Here is a 20,656-nt window from a genome sequence, read left to right as displayed (position 1 = left end):
TTATGTGTGGTCTAATCACCCACAAATACTACTTTATAAATGAGTGTTTCTGCTGGATAACTGTTATAGAAACAGCAATCACTTAACAGGTTAATGGTGCATGAGACTTTTCTCCTTTTTAACATTGATTATCCTGATATTGAGAAAACGTCCACTTCATCTTGTGACGTATTAAAGCTATAAAGTATTACCGTAATTGCATATGAGGCAATCAGTGGTATCCAGATGGATGTAACGTATCCTGATTTAAAGATGATTTTCTTTTAAAGAAGTTATGTTTGTGTTATGACCACATTTATAAATCAGGGCTCTCCAACATATGTCCCTCTTATACTTTTGTCTCCACTGAAACCTAAATTACCACTCTGTGGCTGACTTCAGGTTATATTTTATACAAACTGCACATCGTGTTAAATTGCTTATAAGTTGCATATGGTTGCTTTGCATTCTAGTGGCACAGTTGCTTGTTAATCTTCACTTCTTCCTATTAAAGACTAACTGACCATGTGACTTATCCGTGTGGGAGCCAAAGTTGAAGGAGTGTTTTGTCACTCTTTGTTGTGACTTGTTAGTCTTTGCTATCTAATTTGCAACAGCAGTAGGTGAGGATCTGAACTTCTGACCACTTGAAAATTAAATTTGACAGGTCTTCTTCAAGTGCATCGCTTGTTTTCATGCTCCTGTTGAAGCGCTACTTGTCTTTAAACTGAAGAAAAAAACCATTAAGGACAAACTCTCCAAACATCTTATCAATCTATAAGGCACTCTGGATGGTGCCAAACCAAGTTTAATAAAAACTCATAAATAAGTTCAGCCACCAAATGTACACCTTTAAATAAAATAGACCTTTATTTGCCCATCTGGGTCCTCAATAACTGGCATCATAATCATGTCTTAAGAACCAATTGCTACTTTATTTATAGTTATTGAGGACCCATGTGGGCAAATTAATGTCCATTTTATTTAAAAACCTAAATTTGGTTGTTGGACGGTTACAACCCCAATCAGTGCCTAAAAAGTCACAGAGAAGCTTTGAAAGTGGTGCTGTTAAAGGGACAGTAAATTGAAAAAAATAAACTTTCATTTTTCCTATAGGGCATGTAATTTTAAACAACTTTCCAATTTACTTTTATGATTAAATATGCTTTGTCTCTTGGTATTCTTTGTTGATGGCTAAACCTAGGTAGGCTCATAGGCTTATTTCTAAGACCTTCGAAGGCCGCCTCTTATCTCAGTGCATTTTAACAGCTAGACAATGCTAGTTCATGTGTGTCATATAGATAACATTTTGGAGTGGAGTTATGCATTAGTTAGCACTAATTGGCTAAAATGCAAGTTTATAAAAAGCACTGAGATAAGGGGCAATCTGCAGAGGTTTAGATGCAAGGAAATCACAGAGGTAAAAAGATTATAACAATGTTGGTTATGCAAACCTGGGAAATGGGTAATAAAGGGATTATTTATCTTTTTAAACAATAACAATTTTCAAGTAGACTGCCCCTTTAAGAATTCATATACCAAGTTGAATACCCTGGGAAAAGAGTGTGTGAGAGATCTTTTCCCACATTTTATATAAATCAAATTGATGAACAGAGTGAGTACTCCCCTCACATTTTTGTAAATATTTTACTATATCTTTTCCATCTAAAGGGGAGGAGAGTCAACAGCTTCAATCATTGCTTGTGGGAAATAAGAACCTGGCCACCAGGAGGAGGCAAAGACACCCCAGCCAAAGGCCCAAATACCTCCCCCACTTCCCTCATCCCCCCAGTCATTCTTTGCCTTTCGTCACAGGAAGTTGGCAGAGAAGTGTCGGAAGATTCGGAGTAGTCTCTTATGGAGGGTAGTACTCTTCGAAATGGGACTGGAGTTTTAAGTAGTCCTGTCAGCCTCTCAGTGAGAGCTTGGGTTATTTTTTAGATTCTGGAGAGGCAGGGAGTCTTAATGCGAAACCATCCCAACTAATTTTAACAGCTCCATAAGCAATCAGCGTTGACGAGTTTCGCTGCCTGCTTTCCTCAAGCAAGTCCATGTCAGGAGGGATGCTACTACACTGTCACACTTGAGAGGCCGTGTTCCTGTTCCACGGCATAGATTCTGGTAAGATAATTTCATTTTTTTATACATGTAATAAATACTCAGAAGACAGGGTCAAAGTGTGATATCTTTTATCTTTATAGAATCAAGGGTTAATATCCCTGGTAGGGAGAATATTGAATGGGGGGGGGGGTTGTACATGATATTGTTTATTGTGTCATTGCTGTAATATGTGTGAGATGAGACTCTGACAATGGGTGGACTTTTAGTTTCATTTCCGGGAGTATTTGCACGGCCGATTTGGCACGTTTTTTTATCTAGTGCAGGGGCGGTCCTGCAAGGCATTCCTTCTGACCGGGTGTGGCCTAATCAACTTCCTCTGCTTGTCTGGCGATTGCAAGAGACGTAACAGTTTCTGTGGTCCGGGTCATAGGAGGTGGTGAATGCCCCGGCCATTCGAGGTTATAAAGGAGCCATTTTATATATAGTATATCTTGTCCATAATAAAGGTGCAAGCTATGGAGGACTCTGACGCATTAGAGGGTACTCCCTCTTTAACAAAGTCTAGTGCCTGTATTTATTGTAAGAAGGTTCTGGTAGACCCGCCCGCTCAGCTATGTTCCACATGCCTTGATAAAGTTACGACATCTAGAAAGAATAGAATGTCTAGTACCACCTCTGAGGGTTCTCCGTCCCGGGAGGTGCGTTCCCTACATTCATCTTAGATTATACATGCATCACCCCAGGGCACAACTATTTCTCCTACAGGAGAGATCCGTTGGCCGACAGATTTTGCGGATAAACTGCAAACGGCGGTGTCTAAGGTGATTAGTGCTTTACCACGTTCTGCTAAGCGCAAGCGTAAGGTAAAATATTGTGATCCGACCCAGAGGTCATCTACTCTAATGGATATTTCAGAAAGATTATCCGCTGACGAGGACGACTCAGACTCTTCTGAGAAGTTCCTTCTGGGTCGGAGTCTGTCATCTAAAGCTCCGATGACATAGGAGCCCAACTTTAGGTTTAGGATGGAAAATTTGCACTTTTTGCTCAAGCAAGTGCTTGCTACCCTCGAGGTCCCGGAACAAAAACTACCAAAGGAACCTTCGATTCCTAAGCTTGATAAAGTATATGAGGACAGGGTGGTGCCTCAGACCTTCCCGGTTCCTGTAAAGATGGCTAACATTATTAAGAATGAATGGGAGAGATTAGGTTCTTCTTTTTCCCCTTCTTCTTCCTTTTAAGAAGCTGTTCCCCGTCCCGGATTCTCAGCTCGAGCTATTGGGGACTGTCCCTAAGCTGGATGGTGCTATCTCTACGCCCACGAAGCAGACGACGATTCCTCTTGAAGATAGTTCGTCGTTTAAGGAGCCCATTGATAAAAAGTTAGAGAACATGGTAAGATAAATGTCTGTCTGTCTGACATGGTCGAGAGGGAGACTCCCCTCGACGACATACAGGAGAGAATTAAGACCTTGAAGGTCGCTAATTCTTTTATTTGTGATGCCAATATGCAAATTATTAGCCTGAACGCTAAGGTGTCCGTTTTTTCTGTTTTAGCCCGCAGGGCTCTGTGGCTAAAGTCGGGGTCTGCGGACATGACTTCTAAGTCTAGACTGCTATCCCTTCCATTTCAGGGCAAGATCCTGTTCGGTTCAGGATTGGACTCGATCATATCCACGGTTATGGGAGGCAAGGGCGCTTTCCTACCGCAGGATAAGAAGGTTAAGCCTAAGGGATCTACTTTTCGTCTTTCATGCGGACAAGGCCCAACACCAACAGCTCGTCGCGAAAGCGGATCAGTCCAAGGGCACTTGGAAACCAGCTCAGTCTTGGCATAAGTCCAAGCAGAACAAGTAGCCCGCTGAAACTAAGTCGGCATGAAGGGGCGACCCCCAGCAGAAAGGGGTCTAGGGTACTATTCAAACCTTTTCGAGGTCCCAAAGAAGAAGGGCACATTCCACCCAATTCTGGACCTAAAATGTTTAAACAAATTTCTGGCTGTTCTATCGTTCAAAATGGAAATGATCAGATGTTTTCTGCCCCTAGTTCAAGAGGGTCAGTTCATGACGACAATAGACTTGAAGGATGCCTACCTTCACGTGCCAATCCACAGGGATCACTTCAGGTTCCTGAGATTTGCATTCCTGGACCAACATTTCCAGTTTGTGGCCCTTTCCTTTGGTCTGGCGACGGCCCCAAGAGTCTTCACAAAGGTTTTGGGGGCGCTACTTGCATTGGCCAGATCCATAGCCATTGCTGTCACTCCCTATTTGGACGACATCCTAGTCCAGGCGCCGTCATTCAGTCTCGCAGAGGATTACTCGAAGGCTCTTCTTCTTTTGCTCCAATCCCACAGTTGGAAGATAAACTCAGGAAAGAGCTCCCTGATTCCCAGCAACAGGGTGGAGTTCCTGGGAACGATAATAGATTCTATATCCATGAGGATATTTCTCACAGATCAGCGACGCAGCAAAATTGTGTCCACCTGTCTTGCCCTTCAGTCCTCCTCCAGTCCCTCGGTGTATCAGAGTATGGAGGTGATCGGGCTCATGGTGTCCAGCATCAATGTCATTCCATACACCAGGTTCCACCTCAGACCTCTTCAGTTATGCATGTTGACACATTGAAACGGCGATCATACAGACCTATCCCAACAGATTTCTTTGGACGATCGGACGAGGGAATCCCTCTCTTGGTGGATGTGTCCGGAACAACTGTCCCAAGGGACATCCTTCCTGAGACCGTCCTGGGAGATTGTGACCACGGACGCGAGTCTGGCAGGATGGGGAGCTGTTTGGGGTGTCAGGATTGCACAGGGAAAAAGGTCTCGAGAGGAGTCTCTCCTCCCGATCAATATTCTGGAACTTCGAGCGATCGACAATGCTCTGAAGGCGTGGCCTCTACTGGGGTCGTTCAGATTCCAGAGATACAACATTACCTCGATGGTTTACCACCAGGGGGGGACGAGAAGCTCGCTAGCAATGAGGGAGGTTTTTTGGATATTGGAATGGGCAGAGTCCCACAACTGCTCGCCCTCAGCATTCCAAATTTCGAGTGTGGACAACTGGGAAGCGGATTTCCTCAGCAGGCAATAATTCCATCCGGGGAATGGTCTCTCCATCCCGAGGTGTTTGCAGGTATTTGTCTCAGATGGGGGACGCCAGAGAGAGACCTCATGGCGTCCAGACTCAATTGCAAGCTACCCAGATACAAGTCGCGGTCTAGGGATCCCCAGGCAAAGCTGATAGATGCTTTAGCGGTGCCTTGGGGGTTCAACCTAGTTTACATATTTCCACCGTTGTCACTTCTACCTTGTGTAGTGGCCCGCATCAAGCAGGAGCAAGCTTTCGCTATTCTGATTGCTCCATCGTGGCCGCGGAGGATGTGGTTTGCGGATCTGTTGGGGATGTCATCTTCTCCATGGAGGTTACCCTCTCACAGGGATCTCTTGGTACCTGGTCCCTTTCAACATCAAAATCTAGATTCTCTGAGGCTGACTGCGTGGAGATTGAATGCTTAGTCTTGGCCAAGAAAGGGTTTTCTGAGAGAGTGATTGATACTCATTTAGGCTAGGAAGCCGGTCACTCGTCGCATCTATCATAAAGTGTGGAGGACTTACTTGTCTTGGTGTGAGAAGCATGGATATCCTTGGCACAAGGTTAAGGTATCCAGGATTCTATCCTTTCTCCAAGATGGTTTGGAAAAGGGACTTGCCGCCTGTTCCTTGAAGGTACAGATCTCGGCATTACCTATTTTGTTGCACAAGAGTCTCGCTGAGCTTCCTGATATTCAGTCCTTTGATCAGGCTCTGTCTAAAATCAGGCCTGTTTTTAGACAGTCTGCTCCTCCCTGGAGCTTGAACTTGGTTTTGAGGGTATTGCAGAGGGTTCCGTTTGAACCTATGCACTCTATTGACATTAAGATTCTTTCCTGGAAGGTTCTCTTTCTGTTGACTATTGCATCGGCTCGCAGAGTCTCTGAGTTGGCGACCTTGCAATTTGAGCCTCCTTATTTGGTCTTTCACACTGATAAGGCTGTTTTGCGCACTATTTTGGGATTTCTTCCCAAGGTTGTGTCTAACCGTAACTTCAATCAGTAAATAGTAGTTCCTTCTTTGTGTCCTAACCATTCTTCTCCTAAGGAGAGGTTACTTCATAATTTGGACGTTATTCGAGCCTTAAAGTTTTATCTACAGGCTTCAAAGGATTTCAGACAATCTACATCTCTTTTTGTGGTGTATGCAGGGATGTGCAAGGGGCAGAAAGCCTCTTATACTTCTTCATCCTTTTGGTTGAGGAGCATGATTCGCTTAGCCTATGAGACAGTGGGACATAAGCCTCCTCAGAGGATCACGGCTCATTCGGCTAGAGCTGTGGCTTCTTCTTGGGCCTTTAAGAATGAGCAGATTTGTAAGGTGGCTACCTGGTCCTCCTTACATACCTTTACAAAGATTTAGAAATTTGACATTTTTGCTTCAGCGGAAGCTGTTTTTGGGAGAAAGGTTTTACAGACTGTGGTGCCCTCAGGTTAGGGGCCGCATTTTTTTGCCCTCCTGTTTTTAATTTAGTGTCCTCTAGAGCTTGGGTATTTGCTCCCACAAGTAATGAATGAATCAGTGGACTTTCCTCCCCTTTAGATGGAAAACATAACTTATGCTTACCTGATAATTTGCTTTCCATCGAGGGGAGGAGAGTCCACGGATCCCGCCCGTTGCTCCGGTGGGCGGACCTAAATTTAGTTTTGGTTCTTTTGGCACCATTTATACCCTGATATTTCTCCTACTGTTCCTTGTTCCCTTGGCAGAATGACTGGGGGATGAGGGAAGTGGGGAAGGTATTTGCGACTTTGGCTGGGGTGTCTTTGACTCCACCTGGTGGCCAAGTTATTATTTCCCACAAGTAATGAATGAAGCCGTGGACTCTCCTCCCCTCGATGGAAATAAAATGATCAGGTAAGCATCATTTATGTTTTCATGCGACAACACTGAAGAAATGACACTTTGATACAATGTAAAGTAGTGAGTGTACAGCCTTTATAACAGTGTAAATTTGCTGTCCCCTTAAAATAACTCAACACACAGACATTAATGTCTAAATCGTTGGCAACAAAAGTGAGTACACCCCTAAGTGGAAATGTCCAAATTGGGCCATATTAGCCATTTTCCTCTCTGGTGTCATGTGACTCAACAACCCAATGCAAAAGATTTTCTCACAGTATTTGAGCTGAGTGTTCAGCCCCTTTAATTTCACAGTAACTTGGAAGTGCAGCAGTATTCACTGCATATTTCTCTACTTTTCTATATATCACAATAGAATGAAAGGGGATTAACATGAAACAGACATCTTATTTTTATTTTAGAACAATGTCAAAATGTATTTCTCTATGAAATGTTTAGTTATGTGTAGCATAAAAACCACCTTCTTTATTTTGCTTACTTTTACTGTGGTCCTTCCTATGACCACAGATAAGCTAGAGTGCATCCTTTCTATACCTGAATCTGTAACTTTCTAAACAGTGATTGCTTAATCAGTGCAGGAGCTCTTGTATATCTGTCTTTAAATGGCCATAGCAAAAATTAGATCAATAATAATATTTGAGGCATTGTCCCTGTTGTGCAATACAATGCATATTGTATACTCTGCATGTATAAAATTGACTTGAATCCGCTTTTTAAAACAAGCCCTTGCTTGAATATTTGTTTGCTCCTTGTAAAGAGATAAAATCTTTTTGGTTAAACCTCAGTTAAAGGGACACAGCATTTAAATGGGCTAAGCCTTCACAAACAGCAAATACAAGTTTTTGTATGTTGTATTTTTACTCTAATAAATCCGGTGCCAAAACGAGCCGAATGCAGCAGACCGCTAACAGATGCCTAATAATGAAAAATGCACACCCTAGCCATAGCCTATTAAACTCCAGTTTTTTTGACTCTTCATACATGCCTCTTTCTATATCAGGTTTGTGTTTTTCAATAAATTAGCAATACATTTACAGCATATCTCATGGGCTTAGAGGCAACAGCATATAAAGCAAGAATTTCACAGGACAACATAAGGGCCCAAGTGGTAGAACACTTGAAAGGACCGTCTACTTAAAACAATTGTTTAAATAGATAATCCTTTATTACCCATTCCCCACTTTGCATAACCACCAGTGTTTTATTAATATACTTCTACCTATATGATTACCTATGTCTAAGCCCTACAGACTGACCTTATCTCAGTGCTTTTGTATTATTGTTTTACAATCTTGTATTTTGGCTAATTAGTGCTGGTTCTTTTGAACACATTATTATTCTCCATGGGAGTGAGCACAATATTATCTATATGGCGCACATAATCTAGCACTGTTTGGTTTAGTGCTAGATTGCAAAAAGTAAAAAAGCAAAAAAAGAACAAGCACTGGGGATGGCATTCAAAGGTTTAGAAACAGGCAATTGTATAATTGATCGTAAACTTTCCCCTGTGTAAACAGATCCGGAATGTTAGCGATATTTTAGATGGAGTTTAATTCATCAGTTGTAATGAAGATGCACATTAAATTACTTTTTAACGTAGGGCTGAAACTCGAATACCCCGCGCTCCAGCTGCCCACATCAAGACTTTTTTTGTTCTTTTTTTTTTTTGGTAGCCGGTTTTAACTGTTCTCCAATCGGCGCTCTAGCCACAAAAAAATTGTGTGAGTGCGATAAGATAAGTAAGATATAAGCTGAGAAACAATGATTCCTTCAGGGTTGTTTTACAATCCCAGAAACTGGAGATTGAAGGGATGTGCTAGAGAGATGCAATAGTATGTTTACTAAATCGTTATATCTTTTATTTTAGTGATGGAAGTGTTACCCAATCACAGGATGACAGTATAGTTGGCACCAGACAGTGCCGGCACAGTGTTGCCATCTTGCCTATCCCTGGGACTCTCTCTTCCAGCAGCCCCGACCTACTGCAGCCCACAACAAGCATGTTGGATTTCTCTAATCCAACAGGTAAAAAATCTTTACTTTCATTTTGAACAGATATTATTTTCTTTGTGTGTTGATTCACTTTCATTTGTTTTTGCCACCGATGCTGTGCCATTTTTATATAATACTAATAATTGTGAACTTATCCACTTGCTTCTAGTTAGGAGTTACCTTAACTAATTAAATATGTGACATAAATGTGAAATAAATACATAATCACTCCATTAACTGACACACAATATTTTCATGTAGACCTTTAAAACCAACTCTGTTCTGTGAGAAATGTAATTAATATTGTAAAATTCAGAAGCCTTTTTTTATATATAATTTTTATGTTGTCATCTCATACTCATGTGCTAAATCTTTTTTTAATTATTATTATTTGTACTCTTCGCCTTTAAACATTCATTACAGTTTTCCTTTGTCTTACATATAAAATTACCTTGTTTTTAATCTAAATATTGGAATAAGCCAATATATGAAATGCAAAAATGTTAAATTGTTGGTGCCATTTTGTATATCTTTACTGATAAACAACAGCATGGTAGTCATTTCTTAATTTTTGGTACCTCATAATTTGTATGACAAATAAGGGGTCTCGTGCTCTACTGTGTATTGGGAGATTTCTCCGGCTTTAAAAAAAGGATTGCTATTCCGATTTGAGGGCATACATAAGGATGTTTGTGTGTCTTTCTAGAGCTAAGAACACCTTAAATGTCACTTAGTTCACTGGTAATTCTATTTTCTAATTGTATGTGTGTGTGTGCTCTTCAGGGAATAGGGGTCTCCTTTGGAGCCGCACACCATCAGTAAATACTTTAGTTTGGTGGATGATATTGGTTCTAAAAGACGCCCCTTCCTTTTGAGAGGTGATCACCTGCAAATTAGAGGGTGATGTGACTCCAACTTCAAATGAGAGTTTTTATACCCTGCTAAATACAGCCAAGAAAAGGGCTAAATAAATAGCACCAATCCATAAACAAAATCTTCTATCCAGTGGGGACGTTATCACCATTTCTTCCTTTCCAAATAAGGAGTCACTTAAAGGGACAGTATACTATAAAATATTTTTTTACTTAAAGAGATTGTAAACCCAAATATTTTCTTTCATGATTCAGATAAAGCATGCAATTTTAAGCAACTTTCTAATTTACTCCTATTAAATTTTCTTCGTTCTCTTGCTATCTTTATTTGAAAAAGCAGGAATGAAAGCTTTGGAGCTGTCCAATTTTTGATTCAGTACCCTTGATGGGGCTTGCTGATTGGTGGCTACATTTAGTGTAATTTTATCTACTGGCTGTGTTAACACTGCTTGGCCTTGAGACCAAAAACTTTCAGGATGGGTGGGGATACCTCAGGCTAAATAAACAATTTCAAATGCCAATATAAGGGTAATGGAAATAATTGTAAACAATTCAATAAACTCCAGCAGGTAAAGTGGATCATAGGAAACAAATGGAAAGGGAGAAAATGTTTGAGTAAACTGTCCCTTTAAATAGCGGGAGGATATATAGTTTTCTTTAGAGCCCCTCTTCCCCTCACCCAAAACTGCCTGATTTTTGTGTAATAAAGACACCTTGTCATTTTGCAACAATCACATGTTGTTAAGTGAGAAGTGTCACTCCTCATTTGGAAGGACAGACTTTTCCTCTATGGTTTTTGGGAGCTGAAATATGGCTCTGAAAGGGGTCCCCATCTGCATCAGAAGCATAAGGGAAGTGCCTATTGGGATTTTACTGTCTCATTCTTCCATTATACTAACATGATTTGGGGAGCTAGTAAAAGGACAACCTTGTCATCCTTTGCAATCAGTTAGGAATGTGGAGGATGAAATTGTGACATTCTTTGAATTTGGGTTAATGTTGTATAGAAAAATATTTCAATTTAGTTTTCCCTTGAACATTTGTTCAAATAGGCTGTTTACCACACAGTACATACTGTACAAAATCCAACCATATGTACACAGTGCCCCCTGACATAATTCTGTTATCACAGACGCAGCTAAGTGGGTGAAAAGCGCACTTTATTGCCCTAATACATTCTCACAGCTATTTTGTTCATCATTACATTGCGATTTGATACTCACATGAATATTTTCTTGTTTCTTCTGCCTGCAGCTGTTGGATTTTATTGTAAGTATAGTAATCATAAAAGTGTTTTTAATAAACTTGTATCTGTTTAAAATGATCAAATACTCACACATCTGCATTAATTTCAAAATCTGTAAATACTGCTAGCTTAATACACTGTCATTGATGAGACTTGATCTCTTTATTCACAAAATTCATAAACTTCAAATGCTCTTGGCTGGCAGATGAGAGGCTTCAACAGCAATACAGTTTTGATGCTTTGTGCCTGAGCTTTGCATTAGTCTAAGTAATCTGAAGGCAATGTTATTAAAATAGATTAAGGGTAGTGAGGCAGAAGATGATTTATGGGATTTAAATATTTTTAGTATATTTAACACTAGAAATACTACTTTAATGACCATTAATTGGTCCCGTAAAACAAAACTTTAGTATTATATCCGGTCAACTGTGCTGTAAATGGGGATATGGCATATTGTCTATATTTTTATATAAATGTGTCTTGTCTACACGGGCGGTAGACCGTGGTACCTTATGTTTTATTAAAACATATTATGCTTGACAGTTACGTCAGTACATATATTATTTAGAAACAAGAGACGGATGGGAAGAGTCCCATTCTAGGATACACTTATAGCACTCATAGTAGGCATAGGATTCAAATAATACTTGAAATTGGAGATGATCAACAAAAGGAAGTTGATCATCTCCAATTTCAAGTATTGTTTGAATCCTATGCCTACTATGAGTGCTATAAGTGTATCCTAGAATGGGACTCTTCCCATCCTTCTCTTGTTTCTAATATTTACCCAATACACAGCACCACCGACCCCAATTTGTATTTTAGCATACAAGCTACTTAATATTATGAGGGTATAGCCATAGTGAATTACATTACACGGTAGTGCCATTGATACCCCCCTTTTTTCATATATTATTTAAAGTTTGCAAAACACAATAATAATTTCTGCTAGTTTCCGTAGTTTGTGTTATTTAAATGTACAAGCCCCGTTGCTCACAAATAGCCAAGAGTTAGATGTAGACTGGTTTCATAGCATATTCACTTGATCTGAAATTTATTTTTATTTTTAATATCTGTCCCAGATCATCTATTTAAAAAAACGGTTTAGTGAAAACATTGCAGCCAATTACTATAAACTGAGGTCTGTAGTTTGATTTATATACTACTCTCCATACTGTGGTTAATAGATGAATTAAGGGTGAATTATACGCCTTAGCTGGATTTAAGTTTCATGTGCCCTAGCCAATGTTACTTAGATGCCCCCATTGCCTTGGGTTTTAAGTGTGTCATAATATCACCTTTCTATCTATACATATAATCATGGACCCTAAAAATTGGTTTGGCATCTTTCATCGTAGCTATTGGATGTTTGTATTGAATGTCAATTTACAACAGATCTAGTAAAAGATCCCAGGGTGGCAAGTGACCAGCATACATAATGAATTGTTTAAACTATAAATAATATATATATGTATAGAGAGAGAGAGAGAGAGAGAGAGAGAATAAAGTCCAAGAGATGCACTCGCCATGTTACAAAGGTTTATTCAAAGTGAGAGAATCACTTTGAATAAACCTTTGTAACATGGCGAGTGCATCTCTTGGACTTTATTCTAAATATTATCTGGATTGCACCCCATATTTGATTTATGGAACAGTGAGTGCTGATACCTGGGAATTGAATTATATATATATATATATATATATATATATATATATATATATATATATATATATATATATATATATATATATACACACACACACACCGGACACTTTATTAGGTACACCTGTTCAATTGCTTGGCAACACAAATTGCTAATCAGCCAATCACATGGCAGCACCTCAATGCATTTAAGCAGCTAGATGTGGGGAAGACGACTTGCTGAAGTTCAAACCGAGCATCATAAAAGGGGAAGAACAGGGATTTAAGTGACTTTGAATGTGGTATGGTTGTTGGTGCCAGACAGGCTGGACTGAGTTTCTTTCATGTAATTAGCAAGAGTCCATGAGCTAGTGACGTATGGGATATACATTCCTACCAGGAGGGGCAAAGTTTCCCAAACCTTAAAATGCCTATAAATACACCCCTCACCACACCCACAAATCAGTTTTACAAACTTTGCCTCCTATGGAGGTGGTGAAGTAAGTTTGTGCTAGATTCTACGTTGATATGCGCTCCGCAGCAGGTTGGAGCCCGGTTTTCCTCTCAGCGTGCAGTGAATGTCAGAGGGATGTGAGGAGAGTATTGCCTATTTGAATGCAATGATCTCCTTCTACGGGGTCTATTTCATAGGTTCTCTGTTATCGGTCGTAGAGATTCATCTCTTACCTCCCTTTTCAGATCGACGATATACTCTTATATATATATACCATTACCTCTGCTGATTTTCGTTTCAGTACTGGTTTGGCTTTCTACAACATGTAGATGAGTGTCCTGGGGTAAGTAAGTAAGCTTATTTTCTGTGACACTCTAAGCTATGGTTAGGCACTTTTTTATAAAGTTCTAAATATATGTATTCAAACATTTATTTGCCTTGACTCAGGATGTTCAACATTCCTTATTTTCAGACAGTCAGTTTCATATTTGGGATAATGTATTTGAATCAATCATTTTTTCTTACCTTAAAAAATTTGACTTTTTCCCTGTGGGCTGTTAGGCTCGCGGGGGCTGAAAATGCTTCATTTTATTGCGTCATTCTTGGCGCGGACTTTTTTGGCGCAAATTTTTTTTTCTGTTTCCGGCGTCATACGTGTCGCCGGAAGTTGCGTAATTTTTTGACGTTTTTTTGCGTCAAAAGTTTCGGCGTTCCGGATGTGGCGTCATTTTTGGCGCCAAAAGCATTTAGGCGCCAAATAATGTGGGCGTCTTATTTGGCGCTAAAACATATGGGCGTCATTTTTGTCTCCACATTATTTAAGTCTCATTATTTATTGCTTCTGGTTGCTAGAAGCTTGTTCACTGGCATTTTTTTCCCATTCCTGAAACTGTCATTTAAGGAATTTGATCAATTTTGCTTTATATGTTGTTTTTTCTATTACATATTGCAAGATGTTCCACGTTGCAACTGAGTCAGAAGATACTTCAGGAAAATCGCTGCCCGGTGCTGGAGCTACCAAGCTAAGTGTATCTGCTATAAACTTTTGGTATCTGTTTCTCCAGCTGTTGTTTGTATTGCATGTCATGACAAACTTATTAATGCAGATAAAATTTCCTTTAGTACTGTTACATTACCTGTTGCTGTTCCGTCAACATCTAATTTTCAGAGTGTTCCTGATAACATAAGAGATTTTATTTTTAAATCCATTAAGAAGGCTATGTCTGTTATTTCTCCTTCTAGTATACATAAAAGTCTTTTAAAACTTCTCTTTTTTCAGATGAATTTTTAAATGAACATCATCATTCTGATACTGATAATGGTTCTTCTGGTTCAGAGGTTTCTGTCTCAGAGGTTGATGCTGATAAATCTTTGTATTTGATCAAGATGGAATTTATTCGTTCTTTACTTAAAGAAGTATTAATTGCATTAGAAATAGAGGATTCTGGTCCTCTTGATACTAAATCTAAACGTTTAAATAAGGTTTTTAAATCTCCTGTAGTTATTCCAGAAGTGTTTTCTCTCCCTGATGCTATTTCTGAAGTAATTTCCAGGGAATGGAATAATTTGGGTAATTCATTTACTCCTTCTAAAACGTTTTAAGCAATTATATCCTGTGCCATCTGACAGATTAGAGTTTTTTGGGACAAAATCCCTAAGGTTAATGGGGCTGTCTCTACTCCTGCTATATTTTTAGCGGATGTTGCTGCAGCTTCAACTTTTTGGTTAGAAGCTTTAGCGCAACAAGTAACAGATCATAATTTTATAGCATTATTGTTATTCTATAACATGCTAATAATTTTATTTGTGATACCATCTTTTGATATCATTAGAGTTGATGTCATGTATATGTCTCTAGCTATTTTAGCTAGAAGAGCTTTATGGCTTAAAACTTGGAATGCTGATATGTCTTCTAAGTCAACTTTGCTTTCCCTTTCTTTCCAGGGTAATAAATTATTCGGTTCTCAGTTGGATTCTATTATCTCAACTGTTACTGGAGGGAAGAGAACTTTTTTACCAAAGGATAAAAAATCTAAGGTAAATTTAGGTCTAATATTCGTTTTCGTTCCTTTCCTCACAACAAGGAACAAAAGCCTGATCCTTCATCCTCAGGAGCGGTATCAGTTTGGAAACCATTTCCAGTTTGGAATATATCCAAGCCTTATAGAAACCTAAAGCCAGCTCCTAAGTACCCATGAAGGTGCGGCCCTCAATCCAGCTCAGCTGGTATGGGGCAGATTACGTTTTCTTCAAAGAAATTTGGATCAATTCCGTTCACAATCTCTGGTTTCAGAACATTGTTTCAGAAAGGTACAGAATTGGCTTCAAGTTAAGGCCTCCTGCAAAGAGATTTTTTTCTTTCCCGTGTCCCAGTAAACCCAGCAAAGGCTCAGCATTTCTGAAATGTGTTTCAGATCTAGAGTTGGCTGGAGTAATTATGCCAGTTCCAGTTCTGGAACAGGGGCTGGGGTTTTATTCTATCTCTTCATTGTACCAAAGAAGGTCAATTCCTTCAGATCAGTTCCGGATCTATCAATATTGAATCGTTATGTAAGGATACCAACATTCAAGATGGTAACTGTAGGACTATCCTGCCTTTTGTTTAGCAAGGGCATTATATGTCTACAATAGATTTACAGGATGCATATCTGCATATTCCGATTCATCCAGATCACTTTTAGTTTCTGAGATTCTCTTTTAGACAAGCATTACCAGTTTTGTGGCTCTACCGTTTGGCCTAGCATCAGCTCCAAGAATTTTTTCAAAGGTTCTCGGTGCCCTTCTGTCTGTAATCAGAGAACAGGGTTTTGGTATTTCCTTATTTGGACGATATCTTGGTACTTGCTCAGTCTTCACATTTTCGCAGAATCTCATACAAATCGACTTGTGTTGTTTCTTCAAGATCATGGTTGGAGGATCAATTTACCAAAAAGTTAATTGATTCCTCAGACAAGGGTAACCTTTTTAGGTTTGCAGATAGATTCAGTGTCTATGACTCTGTCCTTGTCAGACAAGAAAAGTTTAACATTGATATCAGCTTGTCAAAACCTTCAGTCACAATCATTCCCTTTGGTAGCCTTATGCATGGAAATTTTAGGTCTTAGGACTGCCGCATCGGATGCGATCTCCTTTGCTCGTTTTCACATGCGACCTCTTCAGCTCTGTATGCTGAACCAATGGTGCAGGGATTACACAAAGATATCTCAATTAATATCTTTAAACCGATTATACGACACTCTCTGACGTGGTGGACAGATCACCATCGTTTAGTTCAGGGGGCTTCTTTGTTCTTCCGACCTGGACTATAATCTCAACAGATGCAAGTCTTACAGGTTGGGGAGCTGTGTGGGGGTCTCTGACGGCACAAGGGGTTTGGGAATCTCAGGAGGTGAGATTACCGATCAATATTTTGGAACTCCGTGCAATTTTCAGAGCTCTTCAGTCTTGGCCTCTTCTGAAGAGAGAGTTGTTCATTTGTTTTCAGATAGACAATGTCACAACTGTGGCATACATCAATCATCAAGGAGGGACTCACAGTCCTCTGGCTATGAAAGAAGTATCTCGAATTTTGGTTTGGGCGGAATCCAGCTCCTGTCTAATCTCTCGGTTCATATCCCAGGTATAGACAATTGGGAAGCGGATTATCTCAGTCGCCAAACGTTGCATCCGGGCGAATGGTCTCTTCACCCAGAGGTATTTCTTCAGATTGTTCAAATGTGGGAACTCCCAGAAATAGATCTGATGGCTTCTCATCTAAACAAGAAACTTCCCTGGTATCTGTCCAGATTCCGGGATCCTCGGGCAGAGGCAGTGGATGCATTATCACTTCCTTGGAAGTATCATCCTGCCTATATCTTTCCGCCTCTAGTTCTTCTTCCAAGAGTATTCTCCAAGATTCTAAAGGAATGCTCGTTTGTCCTGCTGGTAGCTCCAGCATGGCCTCACAGGTTTTGGTATGCGGATCTTGTCCGGATGGCCTCTTGCCAGCTGTGGACTCTTCCGTTAAGACCAGACTTTCTGTCGCAAGGTCCTTTCTTCCATCAGGATCTCAAATCCTTAAATTTTAAGGTATGGAGTTTGAACGCTTAATTCTTGGTCAAAGAGGTTTCTCTGACTCTGTGATTGATACTATGTGACAGGCTCGTAAATCTGTATCTAGAGAGATATATTATAGAGTCTGGAAGACTTATATTTCTTAGTGTCTTTCTCATCATTTTTCTTGGCATTCTTTTTGAATACCGAGAATTTTACAGTTTCTTCAGGATGGTTTAGATAAAGGTTTGTCTGCAAGTTCCTTGAATGGACAAATCTCTGCTCTTTCTGTTCTTTTTCACAGAAAGATTGCTATTCTTCCTGATATTCATTGTTTTGTACAAGCTTTGGTTCGTATAAAACCTGTCATTAAGTCAATTTCTCCTCCTTGGAGTTTGAATTTGGTTCTGGGGGCTCTTCAAGCTCCTCCTTTTGAACCCATGTATTCTTTGGTCATTAAATTACTTTCTTGGAAAGTTTTGTTTCTTTTGGCCATCTCTTCTGCCAGAAGAGTCTCTGAATTATCTGCTCTTTCTTGTGAGTCTCCTTTTCTGATTTTTCATCAGGATAAGGCGGTGCTGCAAACTTCTTTTGAATTTTTTACCTAAGGTTGTGAATTCTAACAACATTAGTAGAGAAATTGTGGTTCCTTCATTATGTCCTAATCCTATGAATTCTAAGGAGAAATCATTGCATTCTTTGGATACTGTTAGAGCTTTGTATTATTATGTTGAAGCTACTAAGTCTTTCCGAAAGACTTCTAGTCTATTTGTCATCTTTTCCGGTTCTAGAAAAGGCCAGAAAGCTTCTGCCATTTCTTTGGCATCTTGGTTGAAATCTTTATTTCATCATGCCTATGTCGAGTCGGGTAAAACTCCGCCTCGAAGGATTACAGCTCATTCTACTAGGTCAGTTTCTACTTCCTGGGCGTTTAGGAATGAAGCTTCTGTTGATCAGATTTGCAAAGCAGCAACTTGGTCCTCTTTGCATACTTTTACTAAATTCTACCATTTTTGATGTGTTTTCTTCTTCTGAAGCAGTTTTTGGTAGAAAAGTACTTCAGGCAGTGGTTTCAGTTTGAATCTTCTGCTTATGTTTTCATTAAACTTTATTTTGGGTGTGGATTATTTTCAGCAGGAATTGGCTGTCTTTATTTTATCCCTCCCTCTCTAGTGACTCTTGCGTGGAAAGATCCACATCTTGGGTAGTCATTATCCCATACGTCACTAGCTCATGGACTCTTGCTAATTACTTGAAAGAAAACATAATTTATGTAAGAACTTACCTGATAAATTCATTTCTTTCATATTAGCAAGAGTCCATGAGGCCCACCCTTTTTTGTGGTGGTTATGATTTTTTTGTATAAAGCACAATTATTCCAATTCCTTATTTTTTATGCTTTCGCACTTTTGTCTTATCACCCCACTTCTTGGCTATTCGTTAAACTGATTTGTGGGTGTGGTGAGGGGTGTATTTATTGGCATTTTAAGGTTTGGGAAACTTTGCCCCTCCTGGTAGGAATGTATATCCCATACGTCACTAGCTCATGGACTCTTGCTAATATGAAAGAAATGAATTTATCAGGTAAGTTCTTACATAAATTATGTTTTTTAAAAAACTGCTGATCTACTGGGATTTTCACACTCAACCATCTCTAGGGTTTACAGAGAATGGTCCGAAAAAGAAAAAATATCCAGTGAGCGGCAGTTGTGTTGACGAAAATGCCTTGTTGAGGTCAGAGGAGAATGGGCAGAAATGGTTCGAGATGATAGAAATGCAGCAGTAACTTAAATAACCACTTGTTACAACCAAGGTATGCAGAATACCATCTCTGAACGCACAGCAGCAGAAGAACACACCGGGTGCCACTCCTGTCAGCTAAGAACAGGAAACTGAGGCTACAATTCGCACAGCTTCACCAAAATTGGACAATAGAAGATTGGAAAAACTTTGCATGGTCTGATGAGTCTCGATTTCAGCTGCGTAATGCAGATGGTAGGGGCAGAATTCGGAGTAAACAACATGAAAGCATGGATCCATCCTGCCTTGTATTAACAGTTCAGGCTGTTGGTGGTGTAATGGTGTGGGGGATATTTTCTTGGCACACCTTGGGCCCCTTAGTACTAATTGAGCATCGTTAAAATGCCACGGCCGACTTGAGTATTGTTGCTGACCTTGTCCATCCCTTTATGACTACTGTGTTCCCATCTTATGATTGCTATTTCCAGCAGGATAATGCACCATGTCACAAAGCTCAAATCATCTCAAACTGGTTTCTTAAACATGTCAATGAGTTCACTGTACTCCAATGGCCTACTCAATCACCAGATGTCAATCCAATAGAGCACCTTTGGGATGTGGTGGAACGGGAGATTTGCATCATGGATGTGCAGCCGACAAATCTCCTGCAACTGCGTGATGCTATTGTGTCAATATGGACCAAAATCTCTGAGGAATGTTGCCCATACCTTGTTGAATCTATGCCACAAAGAAAAAAGACAGTTCTGAAGGCAAAAGGGGATCAAACCCGGTACTAGCAAGGTGTACCTAATAAAGTGGCCGCTGAGTGTGTGTGTGATATATATATATATATATATATATACATACAAGGTGTCCCAAAAATGTATGCACACTTTAAATGATTATACATATAATGTTTATTAAGATATGTCTAGTGTTTATGCAAGTTAAAGAAAGCAATGGAGAATCTTTCAAGTTATTGCAGGTGTTCGAACTGATGACTGTTTTGGTCTAGTCACTGCTGATAACGCGGAGAGATGGAATTGCAGACATTACAAATCTTTTAATTTGGGTGCATTCCCTTTCAATTGCTGCTTTCAACTCATTGATTGTTGCATGTTTTGTGCTATAAACCTTATCTTTAATGTATCCCCATTAAAAAAAAAAAAAAGTCCAGAGGTGTGATGTCTGTTGAACGTGGTGGGGAATTCAATGCTACCTTTTCACCCAATCCATCTGTTAGGCAAATTTTCGTCAAGATAGGCCCTCACATCAGGATGGTAATGGGGGAGGTGCCCCATCTTGTTGGAAGTAAAACTCTTCATCTCCAAAATGCTCTCAAATTCATAGCATGACAGATTCAGCAAGTTCAGATAAACGGGACCAGTAACTGTGTTTTCAAAAAGGAATGGTCTAATTATGCCCAACGCTTATAATCCACACCACACAATAACCCCTGGTAAATTTATGTGGTGTTCAACTGTAATGTGGATTCTGAGGTGCCCAGTAGGTGCAATTGTGTTGATTAACTAAGCAATTTAACCACTCACAAATTGCAACTCTCCAGTCAGGATCATCTTCATTGAGCAGATTTTCTTGAGGATCAGTTGAGTTTCCATCAGCTCTGCTTCTCTTGTGGGACTAGTGGATGACAGCGATCTTCCAGAACACAATTTCTGGA

The 20,656-nt window shown here is 39.8% G+C and overlaps 1 protein-coding gene across 1 annotated transcript in view; it reads left to right on the top strand.

Annotated features, from left to right (window-relative positions):
• RAPGEF6 (Rap guanine nucleotide exchange factor 6) overlaps positions 1 to 20,656 on the top strand; it is an 899,247-nt gene that overhangs the window by 802,364 nt on the left and 76,227 nt on the right. The window contains exon 17 of the mRNA XM_053717222.1: positions 8,865 to 9,022. Within this exon, the coding sequence (XP_053573197.1) occupies positions 8,865 to 9,022 (158 nt within the window). The remainder of the gene's footprint in view (positions 1 to 8,864; positions 9,023 to 20,656) is intronic.

This window comes from Bombina bombina, chromosome 6 (genome assembly GCF_027579735.1).
Source record: "Bombina bombina isolate aBomBom1 chromosome 6, aBomBom1.pri, whole genome shotgun sequence".
In the NCBI taxonomy this organism is placed as follows: Eukaryota; Metazoa; Chordata; class Amphibia; order Anura; family Bombinatoridae; genus Bombina; species Bombina bombina.
Note: the sequence above shows the minus strand (reverse complement) of the source record. Positions and strands in the feature narration are given on the sequence as shown.